The following is a 19,583-nucleotide window of genomic DNA, read 5'->3' as shown; positions in this document are numbered from 1 at the left end:
CATGCAAGGTGTGCATTGTGCAAATGCACTTTGACCCCTCTGTGCGCGTTAACCTCCCTCCCCCTTCGCGTAACACTGCAGGTACCTCTACAAGAACGAGATCCAGAGCATCGAGAGGCAAGCATTCAAGGGCCTGAAGTCCTTAGAGCAACTGTGAGTATTATATATATTATAAACATTCACATTGACCGTGCATACCGTGTCCACCGACACGCTCGTTACTCCAGGACAGTCGAGACCCCTGTGCCAGGCGGTCGCCTACGGAACCCTCGCTGTCGAGTAAGCACCGAAGCCCTGTCAATTCACCAATGAATCCATCGCCGAGCCTCCAAAGCTCGCTTACAAAATGTGGAAGGATTCGTGATAAGGTTCATTAGCCATCGCTTGGTGAATGGCTTCCTTCCTGCGAGCGCAAGGCAGTGGAGGACAGAGAGAAGTGGGAGGGAGGGGGCTACACCGCTGCCAATCCCCCTTGAAGGAGGACAGAGCAAGACACGGTACACCCTCTAAGGCCAATTTGATGCTGGACCGAACGAAATTTTGTACAGCAACTCCCTCGCCTGTTTTCGGGTCGTGCCGATATTTTGTTCTGCACAATGTCTGGGATCTTCTCGTAGGTAATTATAAGAAGCTCCGGGCACGCGGAGAGGAACGTCGGACATGGGTGAAGCTGGGGTGCTTGAAGAAAGTGCATGCTTAGGAAGCCATGACACCTCAATGGTCCCCACAATGGCTTTGGCAGGTTCACAAACCCGCATTAAATCTTGGAAAGTGTTTCGCGATAAAAAAAAAATTCCAATGATTCTCAACGTTTATTTTCCAGTGGAGCTCCGCTTGTAATCTTTGGCCAATTCTGAGCAATTGTGTGTGTTTGGGGGAAAAAAAACCACGCGTTTAGGGAGGGATATCAAGAAAAACACTGCGATGCAGGTCGCCTTTCAGGCACCTGGTTTCTCCGACTTTTTGGCTTACGCAGCCAAGGCTCTCAATTGATTTCACTGGCCTCAGTATCGTGCTCCTGCAGATGCGATCCTGGCTGACCTTGTCCGTGTCTCCACGTATTCCCTGGAATCTGCACGAGAGCCAAGAGCATATTAGAGGCAAGCTGCCCGTTTTTCATGCGTTCATTTGTTTGGTTTGCCTGACCGTAGTTAGGTGCTAATCGTGGCTCTGTTATGCTTTTGGTTGCTAGCAGCGTCTGGCATGACAGCACTGTAAGTCGGACCGAGCACAGAAATGCGGGAAGAGGCTCATGGTAAATGTCTCACCGCTTGCGCCTGGAGTGAGACTGAATTAGGATGGGGGATTGCCTGCCAATTGCAGGTGGTGTAGGCTCGGGCTTCGAGGTGGTCAAAAGATGCGAAGTACAGCAATTTGAATTGTGAATCTACGCATTCATTCATCGCGCATTGCCAGCGAAGGAACGTTGCACCAAAGGCGTGACCTCTTGTGACACCATTCGCATCAACCGCTCTTGCTGGAGTGAATTATTTGATCCACGGATCACGGGGGGATCACCACAGGGAGGGCGGCGTTACTCCTTTGAGGGTCGCGGTCCTCACTTCGAACGTCGACCGCCAACTGAGGTGCGCGTCGAGACGGGGCGACGCGTCCCAAAAGTGTCAGCCGTCGATCGCGAGGAGACCGGTTGCACATGCAATGGTGACGTTGCTGACGATGTCGAAACCAGCGGATGGCGAGCAAGGCGTCTTTGGCATTGCACGTGGAGGGACTGCAGCCGATACAAATCAGCTCGTGAATCTATCTGTATGGAGATGTGACTGTGATGCCGTCACATGTATGGGGGCTCTCTTGATGCTCTGGGTTTATCCCATGTGGTAAGCGCTTCTAAACGGATAGCTCCTGGGCGTGTGTTCCGGTCGTGCCAAGTCTTGTTCGGAATTGGTGTCCAATGTTTCGGTTCACGTGACGGGAGCTGCTTCAGGAACTGAACCGTTGGCTACGTACGGTGTGAAAGAAGTTCAACATGCAGACATACAAACAAAAATGCTCCCACTTGTACTACCTGAAGACGCATCATGGAGCAATACAGCACAACCGCAAACACCTACATAGTCATCATGTTTATAAATGGCATTGGTGGAACAGCCACTGCAGCACCGTGCTAAACATGTCTTGAGTCTCCGTGAAGTGACTCAGTACCTGGCCTGCAAGAGGGAATTAGTTGAGCAGTAGAGGGTGATGATTCTTGTGAATGAATAACATCGTCGACCATGACACCAGTACACAAGGGCCTGCCCGTTTGGAATGATGTCACAGGATCATTACCGTCCACTGCGCAGCGTGGTTATGTCTTCTTCTTGGTTCTTTCGGTAAAGTCACGTAGAATGGAAATAATAAAATAATAAAAATAAAACATAATAAAATAATTCTCACGACGTTTTGGCCACAACACAAGCAGCCGTCCTCAGGTGAAGAACAGGTCTGTCGAGAAGACAGAGTCTGAATGAAACACCCTAGACTTGGAGCATCTATTTAAGCTAGGTTGGCGGGGGGGAGAGCGCCTTGACAAAATAATTTGCATATCAAGAAAAAATTATCATATTTATGGGAGTTATGGTTAAGGCACACAGCTCAGTATTAACCAGGGCAGCCTGCCGGATTCGACCCGCAAACTCCCCATGCAATAAGTGACGAACGCATCTCCACGAGGCCATGTGACCACCCCAATAAGTTGATCAGGTTATCTGAATAAAAATAGGCCAAGTTTGATTCGAATAAGCCTGTGCTATTTCTCCTGATTCTTATTATATACCCCGGTGAGTGAAGGGTGCTTTCCTGGTTTAAATGATTTTCAAATTCTCTTCTTATTCTTCTTCTTGGTTTTTTCGGTAAAGTCACGTAGAAGGGAAGTAATAAAATAATAAAAATAAAACATACAACAATTCTCACGACGTTTCGGCCACAACGCAAGCAGCCGTCTTGAGGTAAAAATTCTCTTCTTATTGTTGATACTAAATTCTGTTCAATGTTTCTTCAACTCAGATACATTCATTTCAACCTCGTGGAAAACTTGGAACAGGAAACCTTCAGCCATCTGCCCAGGCTGGAGAGGCTGTGAGTAATTGTTACGCACACACACTGCACTCGTGAATACCGTCATGTTCCCTTGACAGGAGCTGACCCTTTCGTTCGGCTCAGCTTGGAGTGATATGGCAACGGCAGCAATAATGTTCACCGTCCAACAAATAAAAAAAATGTCCCCACTGTCATATTTAGTGCTGGGAGGTGCTCATCTGCATTGGTGGTCCTGCATCAGTGGTGGAAATTCCACGTTACTATTTGGGGGGCGGTACATCCATAGGGGCAGTCATTGTTGTCATGCCCCACAAAGTGTTGTGGCGGGCGTGTGAGGCTTCATTTGACCTCTTACTCAGAGCGACCTTTGCCGGCTGTCTGTGGCTTTCGTGTCGCACTCCGTGGGAAGCGAATTACCTGGTTGTATGCTGGTTGCCGATCATATATGTGTCACTGTTTTGCGTGAGATTTAAAGCAATGCAGAACTTTAGACCGGCACTGGCCAGAGAGATGGAGTGAATAACAACAGTTGGAGACTGCACTATGCATCATGGGGGCCCTGGTGTAATTGAAATGTTGGGAACGTTTTTAGATGAACAGCTTTAAATTGCCATACGAAAATTACCAATTTGTAATAATTTAATATCGGACACATCCTTCAAAAGTAAACACAACCATGCACACACAAACTCATTTACCATTGAGGAACATTCTCAAAGGTTGCTGACCCACTGAATCCCGCGTGCAATGCGTCAATAACCTTTGATGGTTATTTCTTGGCCGCCACCAACAGAGGTGAGCACTGCCCAGCGCTTGCGGTGAGTGCCAACCACGGGGACGCTCTGAACTGGATTTTAAACGTCGTTCACGGCACGTGTTTTTTTGTGTAGAGTACATTCAGTTTCTCAGCGAGCTCAAAATCGTTTTTTTTTCTCTCTCTTGAAAGCGTAACATTACACGCGCCATTACGTGCGTCCAACTGCAGATAAGTGGAATCGAAAGTGGCTTTAAGATGATGTAGTCAGATCTCCCCACGAGAGTGGAAGCCATCGGCTGGCACGCGACCACGCCAAGTCGGCTCAAGCGTTCCGCAAACGAGCCAGTTCGTTTTTCCACACTTGGGCGAGCGTCGTCACGACGGATTAAGCTGCCACGTACTTAGCCGAGGGGAGCCCAGAAATCTAAGAACCGCAGATGGATTTACGTTCCCGTCGGAGGGCTCGAGACAATAGTTTTTTTGTGTGACTCAATGGATGGCATTCGCGTTGCCCTCAAGAAGTTTGGCGATGCCGAAACCGGCGATGCCAACAAAGAGTGTCTCTGCTCAGGGGACCAAATCTGTAAATAGCGAGAAACCCCCCCCCCCCCCGCCGCAATAGAACAATAGCGTGGGCCAAATAAGCCACGAGTTTAAAATAACAACAACAACAACACAGAGACACACGCGTGCACAGCACACACAGATGGTGTGTGTATACGCACGGAGGGTAATTGTGCACGTCGGATTTCACGACGCAGCGTCATGATTCATGACTCGTTGCTGTAGTTAACGTCCTGTTGGTGCTGGATGTGATCTCCAGCGGAATGTCACATACGACCATTTTACTTTCTCTTTAACGTTCAGATTTTTCTGAAAAAACAAACAACTCAATCGAGCTATTTTCCCACGTGACAATTTTATTTAATTGGTTTAGTCGGGTGGTGGAGAGTTAAAGGAATTTGTTTTGACATCATTCCTCCACGACAATCTAACCCAAAAGGAACCGATTACGATCGATTATTAATCGATTACGAACCGATTTTTTTACATAACACCTCCACGACCACGTAACCCAAAGGGAATCGATAACGAACACACAGAGGCAGCTCGCGGGAGCGGTCGCCGACACGACCACAGTGTTTCCAGCAGCGGCTAACTCACAGAGTTTTGAACAAAATTCGTGATACTTTTGACTTCACATTACACCGGTCAACTCACTTTTTCTGGCATAAGGTATTCCAACGGTTTTAATGTAATTTTGGGGTGCTGATTCCAAATCTATCACATCAGGTTTTTGAGATATCAAATATTGCATTTTTTTTTAAAACTGCAGAAGAAAAATATTAAATAAATGTGGATATCTACATAAAATGATATTATAAACACACTATCCTAAAAGTACAGCACCATATTTTAACACTAAAGCAGTCACCGACTCGCAACAACTTGCAATCATAAGTGACAGAGTTAATTTCGGGTAAAATCAATGAAAATGGGGCATGCCGATAGCATAAAATGAGATGTGATAGAGCAAATCTGAGATCAGATTTGGAATCAGCACCCTGAAATTAGTCTAAAACAGCTGCAAAAGTCCAGGCCAGAAAAAAATGTTTTTTTTTTGTTGACCAGTGTTATTTCTCCCATCAACAGGGTGACATGGATGCTGATTATGCAGATGACGGAGCCTTGACGTGCACAGTAGGGGAATGGAGAGCCCGCTGAGTCGGTAGCCAGCTTAGTCAGTGGCCAGCAGCTGCGTAATTACGCTACAGTGGTGCAGTTTGGTTAAGCACGTGTTAATTAGGGTGTGTGTCTGCACTACGTATAGCACGGCAACAGTAATTAATCAATGAGATAATTGTCAAACAACGGGTAATTGTGCACCTGCAATCTGACTGCAAACTGTTAAAAACTTTTAAACCTTTTTTTTTTATTATACCAGGTACGGCCCACTGAGCAATGTCGTTTTTTTTCAGGAGCGACCTGGCCACAAATTACAGCTCAGTGAAGTGGCTTATCGCGTGGACATTTGTAGCAGCAGCTAAATACTCCAAACGCACGTTTCTGAATGTGGAGGGAAAAATCGGAGGACCTGGAGAAAAACCCACGCTACCACGGGGAGAGAGAGAGACACACACAACTCTAAATAGCAGGCGTCAGGATCGAGATCGAACCCACGATCTCCTGCATACCAGGCGAGGTAGTAGATATCTCGCCACCGTATTTCATGAAAATACCACTCGCCTCCTGAGCAAACTAACCTCGGCGTCGCCATGCTCGAACAAGCGTTGGCCACTGCTTGTCTCCATTCCTATGGCAGGAACCGGCCGGTCAGGCGAGGGGGTAAACATCTTGGCACCGCGCGGGGCGCCCCCACGAGTGGGACACCCCCCCCCCCCCAACTTCCAAAGTGTGGTGGTTGTGGCCCTGGCCCTGCTCGTAACCACATGGGGGGGGGGGGGGGGCAGTGTGGGGACTGCGCGATCGGACGCCGTCACGCGTTGGTGCATCTCGCGTGCGTCTGTGCGTCTGTGTGTCACGGTGGTGAGAGCGGTCCGTGTACGCGCGTTGAACCTCTTCCGCACCGGGGCAGGTTCCTGCACAACAACAAGATCGCACGCATCCCCGCCCGGGCCTTCTTCCACCTCGACTCCCTCAAGCGACTGTGAGCAGCCGCGTCGGCTTCCCCCCCTCCCCTCGCCCGCTCGTCGGTGACCGTCCGCGTACAATCACGGTAGTCGATGTGAGAGCCAAGGTCGGGTCGCGGTCGAGGTACGGTCTGAGCACACGTGTCAGAAACGGGACATGGCAAGCGTTGATTTGTGTGGTGTAATCGGTGCGGGCTGCTGAAAAAAAACCCTGAAAAGTGCGCAAAGTAGCATGGTGAGATGCGTGCTTGGAATCACATTGAGAGCCAGAGAGAGGAGAAACACGCGGAATATGGCACATCATTAAACCTGCTAAGAATAGTGAGTGGGCATGGGTAGGACGCGTCGCTAGAAGAGATGATGGACGATGGGCAGGAATAGTAACGGAGCGGGAGCCACGGAATGAAATGCGTCCGTCCGTGAGGACGTCCCCCGAAGGAGATGCAGCGATGAGATCAGCTCATCTGCAGCGTGGACTGATTGTTGCATGGCAGGATCGCTAGAGGTGGCGGCCTGGGGAGGCCTTCATCGTGGCTGATTGCGATGATGGTGGTTTACAATTGATTGGTGAAAGAGAAAAAAAATTCTGATTTTAAAACTTTTGAAGTTTAATCCACTTCGGATTGATTTTGTGTCAACGTGCTCTTCCAACCATGTCTATGGACATATAAAATCCTTAACATCTTAGTCCGAGGGCACACAATAAACATGCGGGCATCTCGTGTAAATCTATGCAGTATGTGTTGGCTTACGCATGGGCGTGCGCGTGTGCACACGTGCGTTTGAGCGCGCGTGAGTGAGCGTGTGTGTGATGTCAAAGTTCACCAATGCCTGGCGCATACACCACGGTGAGCTCATCACCACGGTGATTGGGGGCTGTTATTATTGTTGTTGTTGCTGCGTGTGCAGGAGTGTGCACGGTTTGTGTGTGCGTGCGGTTATGTCTGTGTCTGTATACAAACAAAGACAAGCTGGGAGTGATTGGCGCGCTGCGCTATGAACACGGCAACCCCAATTCGATTCCCGCTCACGGCCAACACCAGTGACAATGATCTGAACCGGTCCTGGGCCTCCTCTAGGTCGACTCGGACTAAAACGAGTACTTGTTGCAGTGCGTAAGGGGCCGTCAATAAATGACGTCACGCACTTGGGGGGGGGGGTCAGACATTTGTGACGATGTGCGGCGAGGGGGGAGTCGTTTGAGAAATGTGACGTCACATCAAAATGCGCAACTTTAAATAAATATAAACAACACGTTCTACTTAATTAAATAGACTTTTTAATAAATGTTTTCTCCTACAACATCAGAGTGCAGCGCCACATTAAATACGCACTACAATGACAATCGTTTAAAGCGATTCGAAGCATTTTTTTTTTTTTGGGGGGGGCAGAGCTTTGTGACGTCATATTCGAGGGGGGGTCTGACTTTTTGTGACGCCGTGTGACGAGGGGGAAGGGGGGTCAAAAATCGTCCAAAATCGCGTGACGTCATTTATGGACGGCCCCTAAACATCGCCACTTCGGAGACAAAAGCGGCCGGTAGTGGTGCTGGCCACGCACGCACCTCGTGTGCCGTGCCGGCCTTCACACGCGCTCCCCGCTCGCAGCGCTTGCCCCAGCAGCCCGTCAAGGTCAAGGCCGCGCGTGAATCTCTGTCTCTGCGGCAGGCGGCTCGACTCCAATCGGCTGGTTTGCGAGTGTGACCTCAAGTGGCTGTCCAACCTTCTCAAGTCCATCCTGAAGCACGGCAACGGGCAGGCGGCCGCCACCTGCGAGCAGCCGGCGAGCCTGTACGGCCGCACGCTCGTCTCGCTCACCGCCGAGGAGTTCGACTGCGGCGAGCCGCACGCCGGTAGCGACACGACACGCACCCCCCCCCCCGTGTAGCTCACGGCTGTTAGCGAGCGTCTACGAAGGGCGGCCCCACGCCCGCTCGGCTGTCCACGTGCTGATGTTGGCACAGCGGCACCGAAGCCGAGTCCCAAGAGCGGTTCAGATATTCGCCAACGACGTTGGCCGTGAGCCCGGTTCGTAGCGCGGTGCACTCACCGCCGTGGCGGCACACACACACGCACACGTATACACACGTGCACACGTATACACACACACACACAAAGATAAAAAACAAAGATCCCCCATATAGCCTTAACAGACTGTAGGGGGCAAGTGCTGTTAGCGAGCACCTATGAAGGCCGGAACGGTACACGAGGGGGTGGGTGGCCAGCACCACGCCCGACCGCCTTTGTCTCCCCAGTGGCGATGTTAACACACCGCACCAGGTACTCGTTTGTGGCTGAGTCGACCTAGGGGAGGCCCGGGACCGGTTCAGATAATCGTCACTGGTGTTGGCCGTGAGCGGGAATCGAACTCGGGTCGCCGGGTTCATAGCGCAGCGTGCTAACCGCTACACGACCGCTCCCCACACACACACACGTGCACACACGTACACACGCGCGCGCAGACGCAGCTACGTAGAGGTGCGCTAGTGCTCGAGGTATCGCGTGCCCTCGTCAGCAGCTCCAGACAATTTGTTTTGTCTTCATTTAGAGTTCATAGGGCACTACGGAGCCTCTACACCTGTCACCAAATTGACCCAGAATACACCTGCTCTCAGCAGATCTCGGAAGCTGAGCAAGCTAGAGCCTGGTTAGCGCTCGAATAGGTGACCTCCCCACCCCCACCACCACAATGCAGAACACAGCTGCCGTAGGCTGCTGCATTATTCCATTGTAGGCAGAGTGCGGCACAGCAAGTCGATATTTTTACAACGCTGTAGCCTCTAAGGTCTCACTTCACTAACCCGCACCGACTCGCTGGATGACGGCCTCCCCACGACGCACCGGTCACTTTGCTTGTTTCGCCGCACACCACCATGACGGTCAGTGCCGGCTGGTGAAAGGCGGGCACAGGACCGGTGACGGTCCACATCGGCCTTCCGATCGCAAGGCACAAGATGCTCGCTGTGCCGATGCTGACCGTGACGCCGCCGCGGGCATAGAAATTTCCCACCGGTCAGCGGGATTGTGGTCGCGAGATCTGAATGGGAGTGCCGCGCACAACACGGGCTCCAGCTCAGCGTTACTCGGCCCCCTTCAACTGAACCTCCTTGCCTGGCCCTTTTTTTTGTTTCAAACCACCTCCTTATCCTCACCCCCGCGTGCCACCGACCGACACAGAGCGGCCCCGCATCTTGGCGGAGCCGAGGGACGTGGACGTGACGCTGGGCAAGACGGTCCACTTCACGTGCCACGCCGAGGGGAACCCCAAGCCCGAGATCATCTGGCTGCACAACAAGTGAGACGCCACCGCCACTGCGGTGGACATTGTCTGCTGCGCTTCCAGCGTACGCGCACCTACGCTGACCGGTCGCTGGCCACCAGCGCACCGTCCCGCTTGGGCGGGGAGAAAGCGAGGCGTCGCCTGCAGTTCCGCTTTTTTTTTGACCGCTCTTGCTGATTTTGCGCTCCTCTAATCAAAGTGTCGTCGTCACAATCGCCCATCATGGTCGACGTCGTCGTTGATATCGTCATTGTCGTTTTCGTTATTTTCATGAGCGTCGTCGTCGTTGTCATCGTGATCACCGTGGTTACCGTGTTCATCATCGTCGTTGTCATCGTGATCACCATGGTTACTGTGTTCATCATCGTCGTTGTCATCGTGATCACCATGGTTACTGTGTTCATCATCGTCGTTGTAATCGTGATCACCATGGTTACCGTGTTCATCATCGTCATTATCATCGTGTTCACCATAGTTACCGTGTTCATCATCGTCGTTGTCATGTGATCATCATGGTTACTGTGTTCATCATCGTCGTTGTCATCGTGATCACCATGGTTACTGTGTTCATCATTGTCGTTGTCATCGTGATCACCATGGTTACTGTGTTCATCATCGTCATTGTCATTACTAACATAATCGTCATTGTCATCGTCGCCGCCATCAACTCCCATCATCATCAACAATATCATCCTCTGTATAGTTATTTTCATCATCATTCTCGCCATCATCATCATCATCGTGATTCCTCTGGGGTGGGTACATTGAGCACCACCTGGTGAAGTCGCACCCGTTGGCAGGAAGTCACCACAGCGGCGCCCCTACAGAGAGAGAAAGACACTTGCTCCTGTCATAGGCATGTGTACAAGTTCACCCCCGGCTGGTGGCAGCTGGTGACTGACAAATGCACGTCTTGAGCACGGGGGGCGACACGTTGGCTGTGTTCTCTTAAGTCCTTCTTCTTCACTTAAATACTAAGTTGAAAGCCACCATTTAAAAGCATTTCTTTTTTTTTATATAAAGTCCTGGCTCACCTGAACCGTTCATTCACGCACCCAGCCAGTTTCCTGACTTAAAACAGACAGGAGCACGCCGAACGTGAGTGCGGCCTCACAGGCGCATTCTGCCAAGCACAACACACGAATAGCCAGTTTACAACATTCCACGTCTCCTGCGTCAAGTGCACTTGGTATGGACGGTTGTTTTCCGCACGAGCGCGCGGTTTAAATTCGTTAAAGTTGCGGGTCTGTTCATCCACCTCGCCCCAACTTTCAAAATTGTAATAAAAAAATTAGTTTAGCTACTTGTTAAAGCCCCAGTTTGCCTAAAAGGCGCTCTGAGCACATACCATGAATGCTCGCCTGAGCCAATGTTTCCATCCCGGTTATATTTATAGTCAAACCTGTCCCGGTGGGCCAATGAAATTCATTTGAATACCTCTTTTTTGTATTTTAGCTTTCATGTTTCTGTTTCCTTTACAAATGAGAAAGTGACCGTTTTTTAAGGGCGAAAATTCCACGCGAGAAATAATCCATATTCGATCTTTTATTGTCGCAAGCAGCAGAGTTCCAAATTCCTGGCCATAGGCCATTCCCACACGCTACCTCTTGTATAATGTTTCCTCTGCAGGGCAGTGCTGTCGATAAATGCTCTTTGTGGGAAGTCAACTTGGGTAAATCCACAGACTCAGTCACAAGATGTACACAAAGCGTTACCCAATGTGAGGTCTATGTTACTCTGTAAAACCCAACTTCACTGATTACGTGTGTCATGTCTTTTCTTGTGGCTTATTGACAGTAATATGTCAAAACGTAAAACAAATGCATATTAAGTTTTTCATCGAGGCAATATGCGGGTCCGTTACATCACGTTGTGTCGCACGTACACACACCGTCAACATCAGCTTCACCGGGAATGAAAATCAGCGGATAGAAAGACGGGGAACGGACTCGCTACCCCAATTCATCTTTATTGTGAATCCTTTAAAGCGCATCATGGTATTTATGTTAAACATGGTAAAATAATGAACTGCACAAGGTTTTAGCAATATACCCCGGTCGTGAGAAACTCCAGTTCCATACTAATGCATTTTAAAATCTAGATTGAAAACTCATTTCTTTCGAGCTGCTTTTTCTGTTTTAGTTTGCTGTCCTTCCCCCGCACCTCCGATTAGTGCGGTTGGCTACGTACGGTGCGAAAGAAGCTCAACGTACACACGTACCCATACAACGCTCAACCGAGCAGGAAGGACCGCACAATGCATTCGCGATTCAAACGCGTGCGTGCGAAGGAGCCAAATGACCCGCCGTGCCCACGTCCACCATGGTTACTGTGTTCATCATCGTCGTTGTCATCGTGATCACCATGGTTACTGTGTTCATCATCGTCGTTGTCATCGTGATCACCATGGTTACTGTATTCATCATCGTCGTTGTCATCGTGATCATCATGGTTACTGTGTTCATCATTGTCATCGTGATCACCATGGTTACTGTGTTCATCATCGTCGTTGTCATCGTGATCAACATGGTTACTGTGTTCATCATCGTCGTTGTCATCGTGATCACCATGGTTACTGTGTTCATCATCATCGTTGTCATCGTGCTCACCATGGTTACTGTGTTCATCATCGTCATTGTCATCGTGATCACCATGGTTACTGTGTTCATCATCGTCGTTGTCATCGTGATCACCATGGTTACTGTGTTCATCATCGTCATTGTCATCGTGATCACCATGGTTACTGTGTTCATCATCGTCGTTGTCATCGTGATCACCATGGTTACTGGTGATCTCTTGCGCGCCGCAGCAACGAGGTGGACATGACCGAGGATCGGCTGGACCTGCTGGAGAATGGCACGCTGATGATCCGCAACACGCGCGAGTCCGACCAAGGGATCTACCAGTGCATGGCGAAGAACGTGGCGGGGGAGGCGAAGACGAGCGAGGCTCTGCTGCGATACTACGGCGGCCCCAGTGAGTGGGGCCCACAGACGTCACGTGAACGGTGGTGGGGGGGGGCAGCACTCGTGACTGGCTGGCTAGTTGGCTAGGGGGTAGTACTATGGCTTGTACTAGTGGCTGGTTGGTTATGTTGCAATTGGTGTGAGTGAAAGGGATAGTTCTCGTGGCTGGCTAGTTCGTTTGGGGTTACGTCTAGTTCTAGTGGTTGGCTGGCGAGTTGGTTAGAGGCGATGTCTAGTTCTAGTGGCTGGCTAGTTGGTTAGAGGCGATGTCTAGTTCTAGTGGCTGGCTAGTTGGTTAGAGGCGATGTCTAGTTCTAGTGGCTGCCTAGTTGGTTAGAGGCGATGTCTAGTTCTAGTGGCTGCCTAGTTGGTTAGAGGCGATGTCTAGTTCTAGTGGCTGGCTAGTTGGTTATAGGCGATGTCTAGTTCTAGTGGCTGCCTAGTTGGTTAGAGGCGATGTCTAGCTCTAGTGGCTGCCTAGTTGGTTAGAGGCGATGTCTAGTTCTAGTGGCTGCCTAGTTGGTTAGAGGCGATGTCTAGTTCTAGTGGCTGCCTAGTTGGTTAGAGGCTATGTCTAGTTCTAGTGGCTGGCTAGTTGGTTAGAGGCTATGTCTAGTTCTAGTGGCTGGCTAGTTGGTTATAGGCGATGTCTAGTTCTAGTGGCTGGCGAGTTGGTTATAGGCGATGTCTAGTTCTAGTGGCTGGCTAGTTGGTTAGAGGCGATGTCTAGTTCTAGTGGCTGCCTAGTTGGTTAGAGGCGATGTCTAGTTCTAGTGGCTGCCTAGTTGGTTAGAGGCGATGTCTAGTTCTAGTGGCTGCCTAGTTGGTTAGAGGCGATGTCTAGTTCTAGTGGCTGCCTAGTTGGTTAGAGGCGATGTCTAGTTCTAGTGGTTGGCTAGTTGGTTAGAGGCTATGTCTAGTTCTAGTGGCTGGCTAGTTTGTTAGGGGTTATGGCTCGTTCTAGTGGCTGGATCGCTAGATGGTTAGAGGCGATGTCTAGTTCTAGTGGCTGGCTGGCTAGTTAGTTAGAGGCTATGGATCGTTCTAGTGGCTGGCTAGTTGATTAATGGCGGGGTGAGCATTTGCTTGTTCGGTGTGCTCCACCCTCGAGACTCCTGTCCCTTGCCCCCACTGCCAGGCATGGATGTTCAGGTCCTGGCGTTTGTGGCTCCACACGCGGAGCGCGCGGAGGGAAGTGCGTGCGGAGTGGTCTGTGTGTGCTTTTGTCCCCAGGCGGCCGGAGCCTGCTGACTCCGGCCCGACTGATAATGCGCCGCAGCAAACATCGTCAAGCAGGCTTACTGTTTTTAAGGGGTTTTCAGTTCATAATGTTTACGTTGGAAAGTGCTGTCGAGATAATAGGGAGGAGGAGGCTCCGTTGGGTGGGGTATGTGCGCAAAGGGGAGGAGGGCGGTTCACCGAGGCAGGCTTCGCAGTGCCACCCAGAGGTTGCTGAGCAATGGGAATAAAAAAATTAACCCGTAAAAACAAAGTTTTTCACTATAAATCCTTTATATGCGTGGCATCGGGGCGGCTAGAGTCCTCTCGTCCTCTGGCTTGAGATGGCTGCCACCTATGGGTCAGATGATTGTCTGCCACCATTAAGCAATTGGTAATTAAGTATTTACATTTTTTTCCTTAAACAGTGTAAAATTTGGGAAAAATTTTTTTCATGAAAATAAATTGTCACGCACAACGAGTCTGTGTGCAAAATGTCAGCTCGATTGGATCATGTGAAGTGGGTTAAAAAACGACCGAAAGATTTGCACGGTCGTAAGCAAGCAAGCAAGCACGCAAGCAAGCAAGCAAACTTAATATAAAGGATTTAAAAAACCTAAAGCCAGATGGACGGACGAGTCCGGCATCCGATGGCGGTGACGTGGTCTTTGCGGTTGCAGCGTTCGCCAGTCGTGTGCAGAGGTTCACGGTTCGTCTCCAGTGGCCACCGCGATCGTTCTTGCGGGTTGCAGTACCCATAGTGACGCTACGTGCTGTCCGCTGCACAGTGGACGTCTAACACCCCCGCACGAAATTCGCAATTCGCAAGGGGAGGTCATCGTGTGGAGGCGTCAGGGTCCGAATTACCAAAAATGTAATATTACTCGCAAAATGAATAAATTGTGATTATACAGAGCGATCATCGCCCCTCCTACCGGCAGCCTAATCCCTGATTGCAGGCCAGGGTGCTGAGTCACATGGTGCTGCGCAGGGACAGCTGCCAATAGAGGTGCCCTTTAAAATGCCTGAGATGAGATGTGAAGCGTTGAGACCTCCTGGTGTAGACGGTACTATTTCAATCACAACTCACGATCACGATCACTGACTAATGTACTAGCGAATGTGGAAACAGCCGAACGAGCTATCACTGCAAAGAAGAACACGTGCTTTTCTCTCTTAGTTGCTGAGCACAAGCAGTCAGCCAGGGAGAGCGCGAATGACGATAGAGCAGATCGAATCACAAACACTTTCCTCGAGTTAAACAAGGTGATCGGATCTGTGGAAAATAATAAAAGGCAGGGGAGCTCAAAAGTTGAGGAGAACGAGGGAAAAAATAATGTTTTGTTCTGCGCTGATGATCACTCGATTTGGTATAAACGAGTTCTTGACATTGGCGGAGGTACGAAAGTGTGAGGTTTACGGGACCGTAAACCACGATAGCAGCGATAAAAGAGTGACAAGAAAGCGACTAAAGGATGGTGAGACAATGGAATAAAACCGTGGTTGGAGTAAATAAGAGGAGTAGGGGCATAATTTACATCGGTAAAGGTGGTTGAGAAATCACGGAGAAGATGAGAGAGAGAAAAGGCTGGTGTGGTTCGGTCATTTGGAGAGACAACAGGAAAGTGATGTGGGTCAGAAGGTGCAAGTGATGCAAGTGGAAAGAATGAGATCAAGAGGAAGGCAGAAGAAGAAGGAGAGCTGGGTGGGGTGGGGGGCGGTGTGATGGGACACGGTGGCCCGAGGAGTGGAAAGAGAGATGGCGCAGGACAGTGCAGCGTGGAGAAGGTTGGCAAGGACAGAGGGTCACGCCCACACGCGTGGAAGAATAAGAAGACCTTTAACATGGGTAGCCCCATACACGACTCAACCGTCACGCGTGTGTGACCTCAACCTCAAAGCAGCAGTCACCATGATATTATACCGCTCTCCTGCTTTTCTCTCGATCCTCACAAAACTCTGATCCTCAACCCTGACCGCCCCCCCCCCCTCGACCCCCGTCAGCCCCGGCGACCTTCGTGATCCAGCCCCAGAACACGGAGGTGCTGGCGGGGGAGAGCGTCACGCTGGAGTGCAGCGCGACGGGACACCCGACCCCGCGCATCACGTGGACGCGCGGCGACGGCTCGTCGCTGCCCCGTGACCCCCGCTTCTCCACGCCGCCCACGGGCGGCCTGCACATCCACAACGCGTCCCGCGGCGACGCCGGCCAGTATTCGTGCCACGCGTCCAACAACCAGGACGCCGTGCGCGCCAGCGCGCTCATCATCGTGCAAGGTGTGCGTCTATCTGCGTGCGTACGTGCTTATGCTGAGCTACGTTGGCAACGTACGTAGCCAACCGCGCTAATCGGAGGTGCGGGGAAAGGACAACAGTCTTGATTTGAAGCTTTCGTGACTGCAGGAATCTATCGCCACACAAGCAATCGTCTTCGGGTGGGAAGACGGTTGCTTGTGTGGCGATCGAAACGTCGTGATCTATTATTTTTCTACCTACGTGACTTTACCGAAAGAACCAAAGAGTAAACGACAACAAACTAAACACAAAAATCTGTTATAAAGAAATTTGTTTTCAATGTAGATGTTAAAAGTGCATCGCTCCCTCCAGTGGCTTCCTAATATTGGAAGGGAGAGCGTTCCAGATGGCCGCAGACGCGCCTCTGGAAGCACGTGATGCAGCGACTGTCTTCGATGATTAGCCAGAAATGATGAGGAGATGGTTGGGAACCAAAATTGTTGTTTTGTCTGGATTTCGTCTCGTGGTGCTGCGTTGGGAGCGTTTTTGTTGATCTTTCCAATTGGCTGCAGCATTGATTCCTCAAAATACAATTTCATGCCAACTCCCATGGGGGCCGTGCTACCATTCACATCGTTTTTTGAGTTGATCAATCCGCAAATGGGTACAATGACGGCTTTCTGCGCGGCCGACCCATTGGCTGGCGAGCAGAGGTGTGCGCCGATTCACAGAAAGAGTGAGAGACGACATTTGTAGTGGAAGCGAGAGAGAGAGAGGGTGTGTTTCCTGGAAGGCGTTGCAAAAACAGCTTCACGTACGGGTGTGTACTGCACGTGATCTCCAAAATAAACGCCCTTGAGAGGAAGTCCTCTTAAAAATGAAGAACCGTGCATTTTAAACGCTGCTATAAATTTGTATTTGTTTTAATCAAAACCTTATTACAGGGTGGGCGTACTTCCCCACCCAACGCTAATAAAAATGTTTCCAAAAAAAGGACTCTTTGCTCAAATAAATTGACCGTCAGAATAATTTTTTTTCCGGTGAGCGATGCAAGTTTTTGCCAGCGTTCTCAGGGTTCAAATCGCCCTCCCCACGTCTACGAAACGCGAACGGAGGCGTTGGTGGGGGGGAGAGGAGAAAATCGTTTCCTGGAAAAGTTTGTTTACAATGCACGCACGGCTCAGTTGCAACCTGCAGCCAGCCGGCGGACCTAACTAGCGGTCGTTCGTCCACTCCATTTGCGTGGCGTGGCAAATGGAGTGGTTTGATTTCGGCACTTTTAAATCTTGATTGAAGTCACATTTTGGTTGGCTATGCACGATGCGAAAGAAGTTCAACGTTCGTCTGTTGCTCGGTATTTCAGCCGGCCGACTTTGGCAGGTTTGATTCTATTTAGTAGTTAAAACAAACACAAATCTAAATAGTTTTAATGAAGTTAAACTTTCAGCTGCATTTCTCTCTCCGGCCAATGGCTGCTCGTAAAGACGTCGCGTCAACTCCTTGTTAGGTATTTTAAGAGAATGACATCGATAAAAATTTGTTATGATATTCTTATTAATATTATTAATTAGTAATACAGTATGTAGAAACTCCATTATATATGGGAAACAATAAATATGTACGTATGTATGTTGAACTTCGTTCGCACCGTACGTAGCCAACAGCGCTTATCAGTTTGCTACGCACGGAAGAAATGCTGAATAAATAAAATAATTGCCCATATTATTTTTAAACATGTGAACATACTTTATGACGAGAATAGTTTCAGACATGGATTAAATTTTACTTTCTTAGGTTAAACAAACATACGGGTGGTCATATGATACCTCTCGACTCGCTGTGATTGGCCACACATTTCTGAAATGTTGCAACTGTTGCACTGGGTAGGAACAATCCCTGAATAAGAGAGACAAGGTAGGAGAGTACATTGAGATGGGAGTAGAGAGAGGTGAGAGAGACGGGGTAGGAGAGTACATTGAGATGGGAGTAGAGAGAGGTGAGAGAGACGGGGTAGGAGAGTACATTGAGATGGGAGTAGAGAGAGGTGAGAGAGACGAGGTAGGAGAGTGCATTGAGGTGGGGAGTAGAGAGAGAGTGAGCGAGAGGTGGGGGTTTACATAAAGCAAAGTTTAAAATTTTAAATTAAAAAAGAGAGAGATGAGAGAGACGGGGTAGGTGACAGCGAGTAGGTCAACAGAGTGAGGCGTGAGGAGAGAGGGGGGCGACCTACGGATCAGCCGCGTGTTGAGGAACGAGCCGTGCGGGTTGTGTCACCCGCAGAGCCGCCCGAGTTCATGGTGCTGCCCACCAACCAGACGCTGGTGGAGGGTCAGACCGTGGACTTCCTGTGCGAGGCACGCGGGGATCCCCAGCCAAGCATCTCGTGGACCAAGGCCGGTGCGGTCTTGACCGCAGTCTCAGCTGCACTGCTGTCACGTCCTCGGAGACGCATAGCTGACACGTGCCGCTGTGGTGTCAGTCCGGCCCTGGACTCAGGGCCGCCCTATGGCGTGCTGGTCGTGGCGGTGGTGTTTTTTAAAAATCCGTATTGTCTTTCGCTCGGCATGCTGGTCAGTGTGGGTTTGGTAAAAGCAGGGGGGCACAGATGTGGGCGCAACGTACAGTACAACAAAGTGTTTTTCTGCAATTCGCTCTGCCGAACACCACCTAGCACAGTCGCACAGCGGTGGGCACGCATCCCAAGCACTGTCCAGGGCTCAATCCCACATACATTCTGAAATCTGACATGAGATCGGGCAAATTTCCGCACGATTCGGTCATCAGCCTGAAATGAATGCCTGGCTACGGGGCGTAAACATCACCACCGGAGATACAAAGGCGGCCGGGCGTGACGCTAGCCGCACCACCCCCTTCGCGCGTCGCGTTGACCTTCATGGCAAGGGGCCGTCCATTGAGTACGTACGCATGGAGGGGAGAGGGGGTTTAACCCAAATGCGTAGCTTGCGTATGGGGGGTCTACTGACAATGTACGCATAGGAAACGGGGGGTGGGGGGGGTGAAGCCTCGATAATAATGTGTCTACATTGGCCTTCAAATGAGTTAGATAGTCCGGCGGTGGACTGTCTGTTTGCTTAAACGCATTAATATTATTAACCCATGATCGTTTCTGCCTGGATTAAATATCGGGCTTTCTATAGGATTCGGGGAGGGGGGGGGGGGTGTAAAAAGTCCGCGGGTGTACAAGGAGGAGGGGGGTGGTGAGAGCTCAAGTTCTGACAGATTTCTGCGTACCGACTCAATGGTTGACCCCTACCGGCACTTTGCCCCAGCAGCCTGTGTGTGGGCTCCACGCGGATGGGCAGAGGTCGCAATCGGGTACCCGATACCCGTACCCTACCCGATACCCGTACCCTACCCGATACCCGGCTACCCGTACCCGGCCGGGTATCGGGTAGGGTACGGGTAGGGTACGGGTAG

General features: G+C 50.4%; 1 protein-coding gene across 1 annotated transcript in view; it reads left to right on the top strand.

The window, feature by feature from the left end:
* LOC144935809 (peroxidasin homolog) overlaps window positions 1-19,583 on the top strand; it is an 88,808-nt gene that overhangs the window by 31,616 nt on the left and 37,609 nt on the right. The window contains exons 4-11 of the mRNA XM_078862584.1: window positions 82-153; window positions 3,007-3,078; window positions 6,393-6,464; window positions 8,115-8,299; window positions 9,624-9,741; window positions 12,536-12,702; window positions 15,915-16,187; window positions 18,426-18,542. Coding sequence (XP_078718710.1) covers window positions 82-153; window positions 3,007-3,078; window positions 6,393-6,464; window positions 8,115-8,299; window positions 9,624-9,741; window positions 12,536-12,702; window positions 15,915-16,187; window positions 18,426-18,542 — 1,076 coding nt within the window. The remainder of the gene's footprint in view (window positions 1-81; window positions 154-3,006; window positions 3,079-6,392; window positions 6,465-8,114; window positions 8,300-9,623; window positions 9,742-12,535; window positions 12,703-15,914; window positions 16,188-18,425; window positions 18,543-19,583) is intronic.

This window comes from Lampetra fluviatilis, chromosome 14 (assembly GCF_964198595.1).
Source record: "Lampetra fluviatilis chromosome 14, kcLamFluv1.1, whole genome shotgun sequence".
NCBI lineage: Eukaryota > Metazoa > Chordata > Hyperoartia > Petromyzontiformes > Petromyzontidae > Lampetra > Lampetra fluviatilis.
Note: the sequence above shows the minus strand (reverse complement) of the source record. Positions and strands in the feature narration are given on the sequence as shown.